At 37.0% G+C, this 19,488-nt stretch overlaps 1 protein-coding gene across 4 annotated transcripts in view; it reads right to left on the bottom strand.

Moving 5' to 3' along the window:
* Positions 1-19,488, bottom strand: part of LOC150093181 (deoxyribodipyrimidine photo-lyase-like) — a 109,199-nt gene that overhangs the window by 72,783 nt on the left and 16,928 nt on the right. For all 4 annotated transcript variants that reach the window (XM_090413681.1, XM_090413684.1, XM_090413683.1 and 1 more), the window contains 2 exons: positions 11,868-12,013; positions 3,640-3,822 (listed from right to left, as the gene is read on the bottom strand). In XM_090413681.1, coding sequence (XP_090269807.1) covers positions 3,640-3,822; positions 11,868-12,013 — 329 coding nt within the window. The remainder of the gene's footprint in view (positions 1-3,639; positions 3,823-11,867; positions 12,014-19,488) is intronic.

The raw sequence follows: 19,488 nt of genomic DNA on the forward strand, positions 1-19,488 counted from the left end.
AGAGCAACTCTCAAAATACATAAAAAAAATGAAGAACGCATACGAGCACAGTAAAACCATAAAAAAACGCTCAAAACAGATAAACCCAGAAGAATTTAGATAAAAGGTGGAAGAAACCGACTGAAAAAAAAAATGACATCGACGAAGATTTAACAAACTTTAACAATAAATTAATGAACTGCAAAGAAAGAACCGCTTATGAACTTCCTCCTAAGATCAGGGAACGCCTATCAGCAAGAACAATAGAACTATTGAAGAAAAGAGGAATACTGAAAGATACAGGAAAAGATCGTCTAGAATATAAAATTATTTGTAAACAACTGAGGCAAAATATCAAAGAAGACTATAACATATATAGAACAACAAAATTGGCAGAAGCAGCTAGGCTCCGCAGTAGCCTAAAAAAAGTAAAAAAAGAAATAAATCTAAAGCAACCACTACTGTCAGCCTTCATAGACAATCAAGGAAACAGACACACAAACAGAGGTGAAATGGAAAAAATAGTAAAATCGTTTTATGAGAACCTTTACTCATCTAAACAAGTAATCACAGCTCCAATACCAGACGAAAATTTGGAAAATCTGGAAATACCATCTGTCCTACCTGAAGAAATAAAAATGGCTATCCACCATATGAAAAACGACCGATCACCAGGAATTGACAGTATAAAATCTGATGAATTAAAAATGGGTGGAAAAATACTCTTTAAAGCTCTAGCAGAAAGGTTTACCCGATATATACAATTAAGGAAAGTACCTACTGAATGGAAAACATCAAAGACCATAATTCTGCATAAAAAAGGTAATAAAGAAGACATCAGTAACTACAGACCTATCTGTCTATTAGCACACACATAAAATATTCGCCAGAATCATCCTAAACCAAATACAAACCTCCATCAATGAAAATAGCTGCAAAGAACAGGCTGGTTTCAAAAAAGGCTTTTTAACAATAGATCACATTCAAGCTATTACTCAGCTAACAGAAAGATGCAGAGAATACCAGATCCCACTTTGTCTTCTTTTTATAGATTTTAAGAAGGCATTTGACACTGTGGAGCATAACACAGTAGTCCAAGTTTTAATAGAACAAGGCGTAGAAAAAGCATCCAACTCATAAAAGATATCTACAAAGAAAGCACAACAAATATCACCCTTTTCAATCACCCGATTAAAATTAACTTAAGTAGAGGAGTACATCAGGGTGATGTCTTATCATCTAATCTCCTCACATCTACTCTGGACAGCATCATTCGAAAAATTGACATGAAAAATGGAATAAACATTGATGGTGAAATATTAAATATCCTATTATTCGCTGATGATGTGGTATTAATATCTCACTCACCCAAACTCTTAGAATCAATGCTGAATAACATAAGCCAAAACTGCCAAAAAATTGGATTGGAAATACACCCTGACAAAACAAGATGGATGAAAAACAAATACTGTAAAGATCATACAATCACTCTAGAATCTCACACTATCGAAAAAGTTGAAGAATACATCTACCTCGGCCAGTCCATAAAATTGAATAATGATATATCAAATGAAATAGTAAGGAGAAAAAGAGCTGCTTGGATAGTCTTCAACAAAATAAAATCAACAATTACCAACCAAAACATAGATATAGACATAAGAGCCCATCTTTTCAATAGTCACATCTTACCAGCATTAACTTATGGCAGTGAAACATGGAACACAACTTTAAAAGAAGAACAAAGCTTAATAACAACTCAACATGCAATAGAAAGAAGAATATGCAATAGAAACAAAATAGGCCATGTAAGACACACAGAATCAGGAAGAAGTCTGAATTCACAGATATAATAAAAACAATCTACAACAGCAAAAGAAGATGGGCAGGACATCTCGCCAGAATGAGAGACAACAGATGGACAGTCAGAGTTACAAACTGGTATCTGAGAGATACCAAAAGGAAACCTGGAAGACCAGCCTTAAGGTGGGAAGACCCAATGATTAAGAAAGTTGGAAGAAAATGGAGAAGAAAGGCCCAAGACAGGAATAGCTGGACTCTTTATAACCTGCAGTCATGGAGAAATCTGGACTGAAACCATAGGTCCATCAAGGTAAAAGTATCTCTGCTTCCATATACAAGTATCCTAGTCATGAAGATACTTAAAATGCCTTTCATTTAGCTAAGCTTGGGTAAATAATTAAAACAAGAATTTCTTATCAGTTATTATTTCCTTTCTGATATTTTAAATTTTAACATAAATTTATTATTGTACTGGATTTATTTAGCAGCATAACATCACTGATATCATCAGTTCACTTCCCTAATTTTTTCTCAAAATTCCCATATGTATGGTTTGGTTCGCCATGTTTTTGCAATTGTAATAGGTTTATTTTATCAATGGTTTGGCTAACTGACTCCCAAATATACCATCCCTACTTATCTTATTTCTATCTAGTTATCTTCATTAGAAATTGTACGTAAACAGCTGAAATGTTTTGTTTTCCAGATTACTACACATTTTCATAATTTGTCTTTTCACTTCTGAATTCGTACCAAACATGAGTTTTATTTAGCAGTAGAGCATTATATGCACAAAGTAAGGAGTGGAATTTAATATATCTAATTTTGATATTAGATTTAATGCTGCATTACTTCATAATGTGACCCATAAAGAGGCTGAAGTGGATTTAGAATGTACCTGATTTTACAACAAACTCATTTTCCTGTACATCTTCCAATTTCAACTTCTTTACAACTTAAGTTCAGATTATATACTGCTCTATATAATGTCCCATTTACATCATAACTGTAATGTTTTAAACAGGTTTTTTCTTAATTCCTCTATTATATTCCTTTTAAAGATCTACAAAATTTAAATGTAGATCTTGTTATATTCCCATAATTTCTTAACTATTTTTTGTAAAACAAAAATCTAGTACTGACAACCTATTTGATTTGAACCCTTTGTTTCTCCCAAGTTTTTCTTTCACACAAGGTTTCTTCCTCACAAGCATCTTCTCTATTGCTCAATAAATCTTATCTGAAACACCTGATGGAGAAATTATTCTGTAATTCTCATATATTTTTTAAACAATGGGTTGAAAAGACCTCAATAAGTATGACTGTATTATAATTCCAACTTAACACATACAACTTGTTTTTTTTAATCCAACAGAAAAGAGCACCAAATTGGGACTTGAGTTCTTTATAATTTTAAACTGTTCCCAATGATAACTGATTGTCAGTGCTTGTATACTGTACCAAGGTATTTGTGTTTTGCAGATTCTAGTTTAGAATCACTTGGTGAAACATCAAATGAATAACAGTCAAACTCAAATTATTATACGTATATGCTCTACACATTTCTGCAATTAAATGCTTATCAACTGATGGTAATTTAATGACATGAAAACAAATGGAAGTGAGTATTTAAGCAAATATTTGTTTTTAAGCAAATTTGTGTGAATGCTTTTAATAATGATACTGATTTTTGAGAGAACCTTACACCAATTATCCAATTATCATAAAAACTATCTACAGAATACATTTCTGTTAGCAAAAGATTTCAGCAACAACCAGAAGCATTTTTTTTTAGATTTTCTTAAAATTTAAAATGTATCAAATTATTCAGAAGTGATTAAAATTAATTAGAATGTTTACCTGACAAAAAGGAACATCTGCTGGAAGTTTATGCTTTAATTCAGTGACCCAGCTTAAGGATATTTTCAAAGGTGAAAAATCCGTTACAACTCCACCAATCTCATTATTTTTAATAAACAAAGGTAGGACATCTTCTGATTTTCCCAAAAGCAAGTGAAAAGAAATACCTAGATCTTGACATTCCTAGAAATGCAAACTTTTAATAATTAAAAAGCTGTCACAAAAAATAAAAATTAATAACTTTATGGCTTACTTTAAACTTAATGACAATTGTCAAAAATAAACAACTGACATGCACATATACATGTTTTCAAAACCAATTATTTAAAATCAATTTCCTAAGACAAGTAAAGGCATAGATATTACTATAAGATAATGTTATTACCTACAGTATTAAATAATTAAAAAAATCTGGAACCAAATATAGAAAGCATTTCTATTTCTTTTTACTATTTGATAAGTGCATTATATTTGACATATCTCAAATGTCAGACTTTGCATTCAGTCTGAAACAACTGTAATCCCATCAAAACATCTAAATCCAACTTTGAAAGGACCAAATGCAGAAAACATGCCTTCTGCTCAAGCAGATGTCATACTTTCTAGTCCCTTTCCAAAGCAATTGGATGCAGTTACTTCTATTCCATTCTTCCAACTTTCTCACATCCAGATGGTATCATCACATCATCAATGAAAGATAAGGCAATCCTTCTGGTATTATTTTCTCTTCTAACTCTTGTATAGATAATCAAGCTTTCCACTATACTGACAGCTCAGAATGTCTCCACTGATCTTTTGCCAGAAAGAAAGAGGAATTCTTAATAGCTGAATTGAGTCATCTAGTCATGATGAATTAATGCAGCTGGCACATTACTCCTCTGCTGCATCCCATAAGGGCAAGTATTTTTTGGCTGTAGATCTGTGTGTGTGTTTACGGTGCCGGTTTGCCTGTTCTGAGAGATGAAAAACCCAAGCCATCAGGAGAAAAAACCTTTATCTCTGTATAAAGACCAGCTAACTCACCATTTGACTGAAAAGACCTGATAAAGGTTCTTCCCATCACAGATGAGATTTGAATACCCAGGTCTTTCCAACCAAAGGGCTCGTCTATACCAACTGAGCTACAGAGGTTTGTCACAGCTCCTAACATTATATAATTCCTGAAAATGTGAGAAGAACATGCTTCACAGACAGGGTCATCTGATTAAACATATTCTCAGACTCACACACACACTTGTTCTAATCACTTTCTCACAGATGTTTGGTTTCTACCTCTTGTCTTTTCTACAGGTACTGAAATAAGTGATGCTTCACCAAACTGGCCTACATAATTTTTCCACTTTCCTCTAAGCATGTAAAAGTCTGCACCCCAAGTAGTTTAGCTTCAAACTTAATAAACCAACTTTTTACCATCCTCTTTCATTCTATCTACCTCCTTTTTTGAAAAAAACCTTGCTCATACTTTTTCCTGCAGGAACTACCATTTTCTGCTTTCAAGAAATACATCACCTGATTCCTTCTTTCTTCTTAACCTCTTGCTCACATTAGACCTCAATTATTTGACCATCAAACTGATTATCAAATTGACTGAATAATTGAGGGATTAATGATTTATATAAATATATATTAGTTTTAAAAAATATGACCTAGAGAGGAAATGACACCACATAAAAGATTAAGGAAGAAAAACGTTTATTTATCTTTTGTAGTCATTCACAAGCTGAAACCAAAAAACAATACTCTCAATGACAGAATTTAGCACATTCAGAGGGATATCAATCATATATTACAATGATTATTTTCAAATAAGCTGAGGCGCAAATGCTTTCAGCATTCCCAAGCCAAAAATAACGGTTAAAATTTAACCACTAAACTTTCACTGTGACAAATAAAAGTGTCACAATGAAAGTTCAGGGCATAAAGGTCATGAAAAAGTTCAAAAGTGGTGATACAAACTGAAGGACTGCTGCAGAAAGATATTAACCAGTTGAAATAAGAAGGTGGTGATTCTGTCGTATAAAGCCCTGATCAGACTGCATCTGTATTACTGTGCTCAGATTTGGTCACTGTGGAATGAAGAGGATGAAATAATTTTGGAGACAATACAAAGGCATTTAAAAATGATATCAGGATTGTAGAATGCTAGTTATGAAGATAACTAAAGGCATGTAATCTGCAGAATTGGTAAATAACAAATGAAGGGATGATATAAGTAAGAGTGAGACATTTAAGTTGTTAAAAGATGTTTATAGATGGATGCTAAAAAGTTTTTTTTTTTAATGATAGAACTAGGGAGGCATAAGGAGCCATCCCTGGAAAGTGTGCATGGAAATGGTAGTAAAAGAGTGGTGCAAAGTAGATCTTTTTTTTACATGGGGAGTAACAGGATGTGGAATGCACTGCTTGAGAGAGCACTAATGGCACAGACAATAAATGAGTTAGAGTCGTATGATAGACTTTGTGTCATCTAAAGCAGAGCTTCTTAAACTTTTTCCACAAGAAATTTTTATGTGACCCCATGTATATAAGTATATAAAATAGGTATACAAATCAAACATTTACTGATAATAAGTCATAAAGAAATTTATTTTAAAACAATTCTTTGGTATACATATAATTTTACCATTTACATTTACCGATAATAAATCATAAAGAAATTTATTTCAAAACAATTCTTTGGTATACATATAATTTTACCATTTACATAAAGAATTACAATACAATAGTCTCGAATCTGAGCTCAGGTGTTTCTGGCAGCTTTCATTGGCATTGCTTGGGGTGCAAAGTGTGCATGTTGTGTGTTCAGAAACCAGGCTGCAGTGAAGTAGCATGATGCAACACGGGCAAGCGCTGCCGAAAACACCCATGATTCATTATGCGTTGATTTTGAATTACTTTTTGGTCATTGTAAGTTCAGAAACCTTTTACTGTTGCCAAATTTTTTGTAATCACATTTGGTTACGCAACCCCAAATGGGGTTGCAACCCACAGTTTAAGAAGTTTTGAACTAAAGTATACTTTCCAAGATGAGTCTCATAAAAATCCTTATATGGGCTTTTTCAGTTGAAGGTGAGTTAGCCAATCTCATACAGTAGTAGCAGGGTTTTTTTCTCCTAGAAGCTTGGTTTTTTCATCACGGGTATACAGACAAATCAGCCTTCAGAACACACGCAAGTTTCAGGCAAAAAATACTATTGTTGGTGATGATGGGCGATAGATGCTGTTGATGGTAGTAGCATAGTTGGAGAATTTAGTAGTGGAGAGGATGAGATGTGTTTGGTGAGGTGGAGTAGCGTGCCCTCGCACGATGAGTCCTTGGAATCCCTGGATGTGTCATGTAATAATAATAAAACTCAATGGAGGTCCTGAATATTAATTCTCAACAAACTTATTAAGGACCACAGGAATAGTTTCATATACTAAATAGTCTTGTTTTCTTAGAGCACCTCTTTTCAGAACGTTTTGTCAATTTTTTATACTAAGTGAGCGTGCTATATGGTGTTTGATGTAGTGAGAATCAGCTGTAATAATAATTCTACAAACAAATTTTGATATATTTCTAACATCTGACTCTCATTACAGCAGGATAAAAATGGTTATTCTTATGCCCATATTTTGCTATATCAATGAAAATGTGTCTGTGAACTGATATTCCTTTCAATTGGGGAGGAGAGAAGGAAACAACAGGCTGGAAGAAAAAAATCTTGTCATCTCCATCCATCAATGGCTATCTTAGTCCTGTTTATAAAGTTCCCTTCATCACTAACAGGATATGACTCCCATTTTAGCAGAGTCCCCCCCCCCCTTCCTTTAACATAACCTGTTAGCTAAATCTTAATTCCACTTACTGGCCACACTTCTTATATAAAAAAATTTCACACATTTCAAATCCTTAATCCAGAATGGTGAGATCTGAGGTCACCTCCCCTTTCTAATACTCTAAATTTACTGAAAAATGTGCTCTGCCAGACATTACTAATCTCTTTAATTTTGCTATCCATACTGGTTACTCCTCTTGGAAAGGCACCTTATACACTGGTGTCCAAAAGCTAAGGATGAGCTGCATTTTTTACTGTATATGAAATAATTTTCATGACTACAGCCAAATGCTGACATAAATTTAATGGCAACATACTAATAAATTATATTACACAAAAAATGTGTTATAAAATTAGTATAAATTAAATTGCAATACGTTTTTGGCCAAAGTTACAAATTTCCTAAGGATGTAGTTAAGGAAATAAGGTAAGGTGATTACAGAAAACTATGTGGAGAGACATTTCAATATGGAATATGTCCACCCTGAACTGTGATGCAACTCTCACATCATACCGTGCTTAGCACAAAATGATTCAGGAGTTCTTGAGGGAAACTAACTCGCTCCTCCTTCAGAGAAAGATAAGGCTATGTTTGTTTTCTGGAGGGCAATTTCAACAGCAATGTGCCTCCCTATTGTGTCCCAAACATGTTCTATGTGGTTGAGATCTGGGGAGCATGCTGGCCACTCAATTCGATTAATATGTTCAGTCTACAGAAGTATCTCCAGCTCATATATGATATGGTATGGCATTGTCATCCATAAAAAGGAATTCTTTGCCTACAACACCACAAAACAATCAAACACAATTAAATTAAAATTTAAAAAAAATCAAACACAAAATTAAAGTTGATTTAATTTATATTTCTAGTGTACATTGTCAATTCAATTAAATTCAATTTAAAGGCCTGCCATTTCGGCAAACTGAAGCTGAAGTTATCTTGACAACTGAATCGTCTGACCTTCCTAAAATGCTGCCGGGATAATCAGATAATCCCAAATTGTGTAAAATTTAAGCACCGTTTCTGTTCACAAAAAGCTCTCCGTATCTATAACCGGACGAGCCAGGCTTTACTATGGGAGCAAATTAACGCTACACGCGGTTTCCTAGTCGACGTAAACAGAGTTATTTTAGCGCTAAAGACAGAGCTTTCAAATACGCTAAATCACGAACTTTGGTCAATTCTACTTGACGTTTCTTGCACTGCACAAATAAAGAATTCGAAAGAATATGGAGTCGACATATCAACAAGTTTGATAAATTAAAAAAGAACTCAACGTCCGAACCAAAACTACAAACCAACGCTGTAGTTAACCTTTCTTCAGTTATCTTGAAGCTTGAAGCACTCAACGCTCTGTCACGTGGTCACAACTTCGCCATTGTTCCAAGGAAATTACCGACCAAGGAATTAATGATCCAGATTGAATGCGGGATTCGCCACCTTCCAAACCACATCACCAACGATATTAGATTGGATGTAGCTTGTTCTCACAAAATCAAAACCACCAAAAACCAACATATCCATTAGTGAATACAAGTCTCTACAGGAAATGAAGAAAAACAAAGAAATAGTTATTACCAAGCAGATAAGGGGAATGCCACTGTGGTACTCAATCATATTGACTACACAGGTAAGCTTAAGGCTTTACTATTAGATCAAGCTACTTACCTCCCCATTGAATACAATCCCACCAACTCACAAATTAGAAAACTCCATAGGCTCCTTAAGAAGGTCACTTCTTAGCCTGTGGAGATAACTAACAGACTAAAACCATATAACTCTAGACCCCCCCACCCCCCTGTATATATGGGCTCCCAAAAATACCCAAAGAAAATGTGCCATTACGTCCCATAGTGGATGGCATTGATTCCCCAACTTACAAACTAGCTAAATATTTAGCCAAAGTGCTCTCACACCATACTGGCAACACACCATCACACATAAAAAACTCAGCCCACTTCAAAGCCAGTATAGAAAACCTTAGACTCCAACATAATGACATAATGGTCGGTTTTGACACCTCCTCCTTATTCACAAATGTCCCCCTCAAAGAAACCTTAGAGCTAATCCAAGCTAAATTTCGTCCTGATATCTCAACCCTATTTCAGTTCACAATGAACTCAGGCTATTTCATTTGGCAGGAAAAATTCTACAAACAGATAGAGGGGACAGCCATGAGTTCACCACTTTCCCCACCCTTGGCCAACTTCTTTATGGAGACTTTTGAAGAGAAAGCATTAAACTCTGCCCCACAAAAACCTACCACATAGCTTCGCTACATTGATGATGTGTTTGCTATTTGGCCACATGGCCCGGATACACTCCTCTCCTTCCTAACACACTTAAACAACTAACACCGTAGAATCAAGTTCACCCCAGAAAAAGAGGAAAACAATAGCCTCCCCTTCATAGACGCACTAGTCACCTGCCAACCTGATGGTACCTTGGTTTTTAGTAAACCCACCCATACAGGCAGATACATTCAACAACAATCTGTCCCCCCCCCCCTCACAACAATATGGTTATTAAGACACTATTCAACAGGGCTAAACTAATCTGTTCAAATGACCAAGCCCTAACCACTGAACTAAATCACATCCTTAACACTTTCTCAGCCAATGGCTACCACCCCCAAAAAATACTAAAACCAGTTATCCAAACCCCCCCCCTTCACAAAAAAGATTACTCTAAATCCATCACTGTTCCCTACATCCAAGGTGCCTCGGAAAAAAATCAACAAAATCCTAAAAAAACATGACTTGACCACTTGTTACAGACCATATAGAAAATTGGCATCCCTTATCCGCTCCATTAAAGACCAACCACTTCCCCTAGACCTACCTGGTGTATACCAGGTCCATTGCAGTTGTAAATTGTCCTACTTTGGCCAAACAGGCAGGACAGCAAATATCAGAATCTCAGAACACAAGGACTACATCCAATTTCACCAGTACAGCCACTCTGGGCTTGCAGACCATGCTCTGGATACTCGCCACAGAATAAGGTGGAAGAAAACTACAGTAATACACCGCAGCAAGTTCAAATATGAAAGACTATTCATGGAATCAGCCTCAGCCCTTAGGAACATGCCAAACCTCAACAAATTTGGATGCATGAGACTGCCCTAAATTTGGGGAAAATACATCAGAAGAATTCAGCCCAAAGGCCAAGAACACCTAATATAGCCTGCCAGGGGGCTTCCTCGCTTCGTTTCTCATTTGCTGTTATGTAATACTTGCGTGCACGTGTCTTTATCTTAAGTTCCCATGAAGATGGCAACGTGACGTTGCCGAAATATTGGAAAGTATATATTAAAGTTGATTTAATTTATATTTCTAGTGTACGCTGTCAATTCCTTAAGTATTAATTATCATGTTTAACCAGCACCTTTCTACAAGAATCAAACACAATGTTGAGGAACTTTGTTGCAATATCATTCACTAGTTGTCCCTTTTTCTAGCACTTGTAGCTCGATGCATCCATTAAGCATAATGCCTCCAGACACCATGACTGCAGCACTGCTGTATCTATCACTTTCAAGAACATTCTTATGATGGTAAGCAGTACCACTTTCATGCCAAATCAAGTGTCATCTAGAATCTGAGGAAAGACTGAAATGACTCACCTGTAAAGAGTACATAGCCTTTTGGTGTCTTGTCCAATTTTTATGGATACAACACCACTGAAAACATGCTCTATGATGAGCTGTGGATAAAGGGATTTGCAGGTTCAGGTGTATAGGCCTATTTGTTGCAGATGTCTCGCCACAGTTTGTTGAGATATCAGCATACTTATGCTTGGATGGAGCCAACTTGCAAGATGATCTGCTGGCATGTTGATTACATTTTTCTGTTATAACCAAAACTCTGTTTTCGTGCTTCATTGTAGAGCAAGGGCAACTTCTTAGTAAACATCTGGAACACATTCCATTGGTTTAAAAAACTGCCTTTCATAGAACCTCGGTACAATGCTATGTGAGATTCCAAACTGTCTCTCTGGCAATGTGAGTAATTTTGTGGCACCGTGTTATAGCACATAAGCAAGTTTGTAAAACACAACCTCCCTTTAACAAACCCATGCTGATAAGCACAAAGAATACCACTCTTATTGACCCACTTTTGTATCCTATATTTCACCAACCTCTCCAATACCTTAACTACAACTCCAGATATACAGATTGGCCTATAATTTGTTGCCTTAGCCTTATCACCACCTTTGCCAAGTGGAACAATTTTGCCTTCCTTCCACTCCTTTGAGACTTGTGCTGCTGCAAGACCTTTGTCAAACAAGTAGGCCAAGGCTGTTACCTACTCATATAATTTATTCAAGTAGAAACCAACAAAACAATATTTGCATACATCAGTTCAATGTATAATGTAATTGCATAAAAGAAAACAGAAGTTAATTACCTTTTCCACTTCTTTCAGGCCTTCAAGCAGAAAATGATAATGACGGATGGTAGCATCTAAAAACACTGGTACCAAGCAGAAACAAATGTGAAGGTGATTTTCTACTTTTAATGCTAAATGCTGGGCATAAAGTAATGCCCAGTTATCTATAAAAAAACAAATAGAAAAAAAAATCATGACACATTATGAAATTATTTTTCAGTAAAATATTATTATTGTTAACTAAGCATCCTCACAGAGCCCCAAGACTTTGTGGGAAACACACTAACCATTATTCATACAATGCCTATCCTAACTCTCCTTAAAATTGTGCACTGAGAAAGATACTCACAACTACTTTTGCTAACTATTTTCATTCATTCATCACTCTCCAAGCAAAGAAATCGAGTCACATCACTGCTATTACACCTTTACTTTACGACTAAGGGTGATCCCTTTTTTTTTCCTCTCCAGCTTTTTTTTTTTTTTTTTTTTTTTTTTTATGTTGGCCCATATACAGGAGGTTGGCAGGTTGACCTATAGTATGTTAGTACTGTATATGGGTTGCAAAAAGAGAAACTTGTTTACATTTGATTTGAATGCCTGTATGCTGTATTCCTTGGGAAATACGTCTGGGGAGGGAGGGGGAGACTGTTCCACAATATTGCAGTAGCAGGAATGAATGGGGAGGAAAAGAAACTTGTTCTGTGGGTTTCGAGGTGTACTGTGAAAGGATGTTGGACGGCAGCTGTACATGTTCCAATGGGCTTAGTACAGGGTGGGGGAATTATTGATGCTGTTTCAGATGAACATTTCCCATGGAAATATTTATAGAATATACAGATTGCAGAGACAAGCATCTATGTGAAAGTGGAGGAGTGAGTTGGTGAGGGATGGGTCATTTATTAGTCTAATTGCTCTCCTCTGTATTGAGTCAAGCATTTTGAGGGAGCCTTTTGGAGCCCCACTCCAGATGTGAGAGCAGTATTCGAGAGTCGGGCGGATTTGTGACTTGTATAGTGTTAACAGCTGTTTAGAGGTGAAGTAGCGTCTTGAGCGAAAGAGAAAACCTAGTTTTTTGGAATCTGAGGATGCAATGGTTGTGATGTGTTTATGCCAGGAGAGGCTTGATGTCAAGGTAATTCCGAGAAGAGAAATTTCATCTTGTCTGAGAATTTGAGTGTTATCGAAAACAATGCTGAGGGAAAATGGTTCTTTTTTGTGAGAAATAAGACAAAACTGGGTTTTACTAGTGTTGAAGTTGACGAGGTTATCTGAGCCCCATTGGTGGATGGCTTGGAGGTCGGAATTAAGAGCAGTGGTGGTTGATGTTCTGTGGGTTGAGGTGAGTTGTGTAGAGTAGGGTTTGTTAAATGAAAGGGAGGAATGTAATGTACTGTCATCTGCAAAACTGTGTATTGGGTTAGAGGTCAACTGAAGTAGGCCATTGATATATAGAAGGAAGAGGATCGGTGAGAGAATTGAACCTTGTGGGACCCCAGCATTAGTTGGATGGTGAGAGGATAGGGAGCCATCTACCATCACACATAGTGTGCGTCCAGACAGGAAGCTGGCAATCCATCTGCAGAAGTCCTGAGGCAGTCCAAATGATGGGAGTTTGCTCATTAAGCCTTTGTGCCAGACTCGGTCAAAGACTTTGGAGATATCAAGTGCAACTACTTGGGATTTACCGAATTTCTCCATGGCATTTGTCCAGTGATGGGTGATGTATGAGAGTAGATCTCCTGTTGAACAGCTTTGACAGAATCCGTACTGGTGGTCGCTTAATAGCCAGGTGCCATCAAGGTAGATTAAGAGTTGAGAGTTGATGATTTTATCCATTACTTTAGATAGGACTGAAGTGAGTGAGATAGGGGGGGTAGTTAGATGGCAGTGATTTGTCACCCTTTTTAGGAATGGGTTGAATATAGGCCAGTTTCCAGGTTTTGGGATATATATACCAGTGGAGTAAGAGAGTGTGTACAAGTGACATAGGATAGGAGTCAGTTCCGATGCACAGACCTTCAGGATAATTGGAGGAATGCTGTCAGGGCCAGGAGACTTTTTTGTGTCTAATTTAGACAACAGGTTTGTGATGTCTTTTTGGCAAAAGGATACAGGGGGCATTGTATGTTGGGAAGTTGGAATGACTGGAGGGCATTTGCCATTGTCAGTTATGTGTGCATTGGAGGCAAAGTGTAATGCCAGGAGATTAGTTTTTTCCTATGAGTGATGTTACTATTGAGCCATTTGGGTATGATAGAGGTGGGAATAGTGTAGGGCAAAAGTTATGGCCAATTGCCTTGGCAAGAGACCAAAAGGCACGGCTGCCGTTTGGACAGGCTGCAAGCTTCCTGCTTTTTCCCGTTCAAATTCTGTTTTTGAAGTATTGATCATTTTTCTTGCATTTGTTTCAGGCTTCAGTATAGGCATCGAATGAGGATAAGGTTCTTGATTTGAACCAGTTGTGGTATGCCTGATTTTTCATTTGGACAGCCTTGGAACATTTTTTGGAGAACCAGAGTTTAGTTAGGGGACGGCAGGTCTGAGTAGTGTGGGGAATATATGTTTCATGCCAGTGAGGATCACTTTGGTGATGCATTCAGTGCATATGTTTGGACTGGAAGACTGGAAACAATAGTCTAACCATGGGAATGAATAGTAGTCTCGGAGACTGTCCCATTTGGCACTGTTATAATGCCAAACTACTCTTGTGTGGGAGTGACTGTGTAAGCATTGTTGCATGGGGGAGGAGGAGATGAGCACTAAGTTGTGGTCACAATTGCCCAGGGGGGCTCACTACATTCACTGCATATTTGGAGGGGTCATTAATAAGGAAGAGATCTAGAGTATTTGGGAAGTGATTTGGGTTATCTGGTATTCTGGTCGGTTTTTGAACAATTTGTGTGAGGTCATTAGTGACTGCAAATGTTTCAGCATCTCTGCCTGCAGGATCTGTATAACTGAAAGAGGAAAGCCAATTGGTATTATGGAATATGAAATCACCTAGGAGGATGATTTCGCTGTTAGGATATTGGGACTGGAGAAAATCAACTTTTAAGGAGAGGAAATGAAAGAGCTCAGGGTGAGTGGTGGTATTAGGAGAGTGATAGAGACAGCAGATGAATTTGACTGAGGGGGAGAGGGATATCTTCAGCCAAAGAAGGTCGAAGTCAGATGATTCTAAGTTAGTTTCTCTCTGGCGGGGTATGTCAGAGCGGATACATGCACAGATGCCACCCTTGGGTCGAAAGGAGTTAAATAGCGTATAGTTAAATAGGAGTTAAAGAGTGTATAGTGTATCCTCATCAGCTACACATTGAAAAATTTCCCCTGTATCTACTTCATCAAACCCTTTTAGCAACTTACATGTTTTTATTATATCCTTTCTCTTCTTCCTATTAACCAATTTTTGAAACCCATAAACTTCAATATTCAAGAGACCCCTCCCACCCTAATGATCAATATGAGAAGAATAATCAGACATTGTCATATCAAAGCCTTATAATGAAAGTTAATTAATTCCTTATCCCTACTTTCCAGTGTATTTTTCAACACTTGACAGATCTTTGGCATGTTTGCAATGTGTACTAGAAACTTCGACTCCCTATTCCACATTATCCTCAAATCCCTGGCCTTGTAAATTTCTTTCAGTGCAATCCCATCACCATAATACACAACTTACAACCTTTATCCAAAAGTGAAAAATTTTATTTCAGTTAAGTGTAGCTCTGCCACACCAAACAGCAACCATTATTTTTTGTACATATCAGTCTATTTCAATTATCCTGTAGGATTTCTATAACACTTTTATTTAGTATTGCTTCCAATATCATTAATGTACAAATTAAGCAATAGTCAATCAAATATGCACACTCCTAGTCTCTTGACTACTCCTTGATTCTGCTCCACCACATACTTTTCTAACTGTCAGCCATCCTCTTGTCCACATAGCCAGTCACGTTATATTCCTTTCCATTGTTTATTTAACAGATTTCTGGGCACATCAAGTGAAAGTGCTGAGTAGTAATTTTTCTTGGCAGCAAGCCAAGAAAAATCCAAGGAAGAGAGAGAGAGAGAGTTCTTTTAATATGAGGTCAGCAAAATAAAGAATGATTATTTGGGCAGATATTAGTAGATGAAAATGGTAGCCTGGTAACTGGGGCGGAAGATATAGTTAAGATATTCAATGAACAATTCAAAAAGGAATTTAACCTTGTAAGTATAATACTGTCCGCGCGGTTAGCCTAGTGGCTTAGCGCTTCACAACCATATGCCTGGGGAAGGAGTGTCCTAGGTTCGATTCCTGTCGGAGACGTGAGGAGCTCAAGGATCTTCCTCAGCCATAGCCAAGTTAGCCGGTCTTGGGCGTGAACAGTAGGGTTTTTTCCGCCAGTTTATCTGGGGTTTTTCATCCCGCAAGCAGGCAAACCAGCCCCGTGAACACACAGGTTACAGTCAAAAACATACTTACGGCAAGGAAGACAACGGGAAACCACCTTGCTCATAATCATCTCCCTAGTATAGTAGCATATATAGCTACTCTCCCCTGGCCGTATGGCAGAAGGGAACAGATAGATAGATAGAAGTATAATATCATGCAGATTAAGAGTGCAGATGAAATGGGGAGAGGACAGGCAAGAGTGCATTGGGAATACAGTTGATAAGAAATATAGGTGTGCTTTAAAAGAATGCTTCAGTCAATTAACAAGAGCCTTGCAACAGAACAAGTTCCCAAGGTGTCTCTGAAATGTTGAGTATGAGGCTAGATAGAAGAGTGCCATTTGCTAGGTCCTTATAAAACAGAAAGAGGAGATGTAACACGAATGAGACATATAAATTAATAAGAGTTGTTACCATAACAATGTCTCCTCCATGTGAGGCAGCTGTCTGTGGTGGAGAAGATCTCCCAGTGATGGTACTTGCTCTTTTTGTTCTTATTCTTTTTCTATGCTTTTCTCCATATTCTTTGTTCTACTTCTCCTGAGTTTTTTTTACCATTCTGTCTTCTAGTTCACCATTACTGGGATGCAATTACACTGCACAGCAAGCATAAGTAACCCATGGACATTCAGAAAGGTGTGTGTGTGTGGGGGGGGAGATCCTGGTAGTCTTGCACTACTTTGGTTTCTGCTTCAGTAAGATAGATGGATCTGGGTGGTCCAGCCAGAATAAATTTTTTTTTTTAAATGCAATTCCACTCATGAAAGGTTATAGGCTTATAACCTAAACTTTCTTTTTTTTATGTACGAAAAACTACAATTATGATTATATTTCTTAAAAAAATAGGTGTTTTTGTAAACATTTGGTCCCAATCGTATGTTTGCATATATAAATTACATGCAAAATTATACCCCGAGTTACGTGCTTTTTGTTAGTCCCACCTACCGTGTAACTTCAGAGTTTTACTGTGCTAAACTTTTAATACTATGCTCAAATGAAGAATGTTCACTTGGGAAAATACCATCCTTCTACATCCAGAAGGGTTTGGAAAGGTTGGCAGGATCTCCAAAATCAATGAAAAAACTCTGTTCTGGGAACATTCTTATAAAAATTATAAAAGGAGTAATATTGGAATGGGACCTCCTAGAATATACTAGATGAAGAGACCTTCTGAACTGAAAGACCAAGAAGTGACAGCTATAAGGAGAACCCTCATACGTAGGGATGGGCACCTAGTTCCAACTAGAAACATCATTCTTACTTTTACTTTCAACACACCCAAACCACCATCTGTATCTGTAAAAGCAGGCTATTTTGACTGCACTCTACATTCCAATGCTTTCTGCTGCTTTAAATATCAGAAGTATGGTACATTCTCAGACTCCCAGTCATGGCTCTGCCATCTGTCCCAATGTGGCAGTAAGGATCACGAGAACATAGACTGTAAGAGCAAAACACCAAAATGCCCTAATTGTGATCTTCTTCACAGTTAGGACATAACCAGCATAATCTTGAGAATGCCAAAGGTGGCAAGACAGCAAGGAGATCCAAAAACCAAAAATGGAGCAGAGCATCCGATATCAGGAGGGGGGGTGAAGAAGAAGTAAAACACAAACATAGCAACATCCAGTTGTTGTTATGTTGTGTCAATAAGTACATTAACACATATGTCAATTATGCCTTCTCATAACTACAGCATCCCTGAATGGTATAATTTGCTTGCTCTCTCTTTAGAGTGTATCACTTATATGGACTTACTACTGAGGCCATGCCAAAAATGGCCCTACTACACAAGAATCAACTAATTTTTAAAAAATAATGGAACGTGTACTACAGAGGATCAAAGATATGCCTCCTGACCTGTTAATAGATGAGATGGATATCTCCATTCACCCACAAGAAGATAAAAAAATGAATATACTTAGTACCCTAGAGAGATTACAGTTTGACATCACCTTAGAAATATTTACTGATGAAGAAGAAATGATGGACACTGGCAGTCCATAAAGGGAAAAAATCCAAGAACAATGAAAACAAAAACTCACATTATCGGAAGTCAGATAACACTACTAAAAATAAATAACAAAAACATTTCTATAATGTCATGGATTTTATCAAAATATTGATGACATCAAGGTTTTGATGAAATCCCTTTTGATGAAGGAAGAGTTGTTAAGCATATGCTTGACAACAATACCCTCTACCTCTTGAACACAAGAAGCAACACCTTCCATACGCCTGACTGAACATTCACTGCTATTGACTTAACTGTCAGCTCATGCTCCCTCTTCCCATTCTTTAAGTGGGGAAATTGATGACAACTTATTTGGGAACAATCATTTACCAGTGATATCCCCTTTTCTACATGGACAACCAGGATATCACGATGGAAAATTGAGCAAGCTCACTTTATCTTCCTTAACAGAATTCCATTCTGTGATGGTCAGATAATCTCCTATCAGTAATGCAACGAGTCATGTGACAGTATATTATACAAGCTGCCACATTTGCAATTTATAAAACATTTCATTGATTTCAAGAAAGCACAGAAGAAAGCTTGGATTTCTGCAGATAACCAACAACAAATCTTAATGCTTTCAAACATGCCTGAGTTGAGCAAGACACCCATTATCAGATCTAAAAGTAACCCTGAATATAATGCATGCATTCTATAACAAGAGCAGCCAATAGTAAAGAAGTATGGGATAAAATCCAAAAAATGAAGGGCAGACATATCACCCACCCACTCTCCATCCTTGAACATAATGGATGCATAATTGCTGATCCAACAGATACTGCCAATACTCACAGGGAGATTTCTGCTAAAGCATCATTAGTAGTCATTCTCTTTATCCAACTTAGCTGTCAAGTTTTTTTTATAGAAAGTAAATAAATTACTAAGGCACAAACTCCCCTTCACAAAACTGCACTTCCTTCATAGAACAATCATATTCCTATCTACTCTTTTCTGAATCCTGGATTAACTAACTTTCTGACAACCTTAAACTACCATGCCTGAGATAACGATGGTTCTAAAATTTGCAATGCAATCTCTTTTAATTTCCTTGGGAACTTGCCAAGTAGCTTGGTAGAGATATAGGTCTGTTCTGCACCATTTTGTTTTGTTCCATGATTACTGGTATGTGGTGTTTAACTCTCACACACAGAATAATTGAGACAACATTTCATTTAAATTGTT

Source organism: Typopeltis vanoorti, chromosome 24, assembly GCF_054136105.1.
Source record: "Typopeltis vanoorti isolate ZY-2024b chromosome 24, IOZ_Tvanoo_1.0, whole genome shotgun sequence".
Classification (NCBI taxonomy): domain Eukaryota; kingdom Metazoa; phylum Arthropoda; class Arachnida; order Uropygi; family Thelyphonidae; genus Typopeltis; species Typopeltis vanoorti.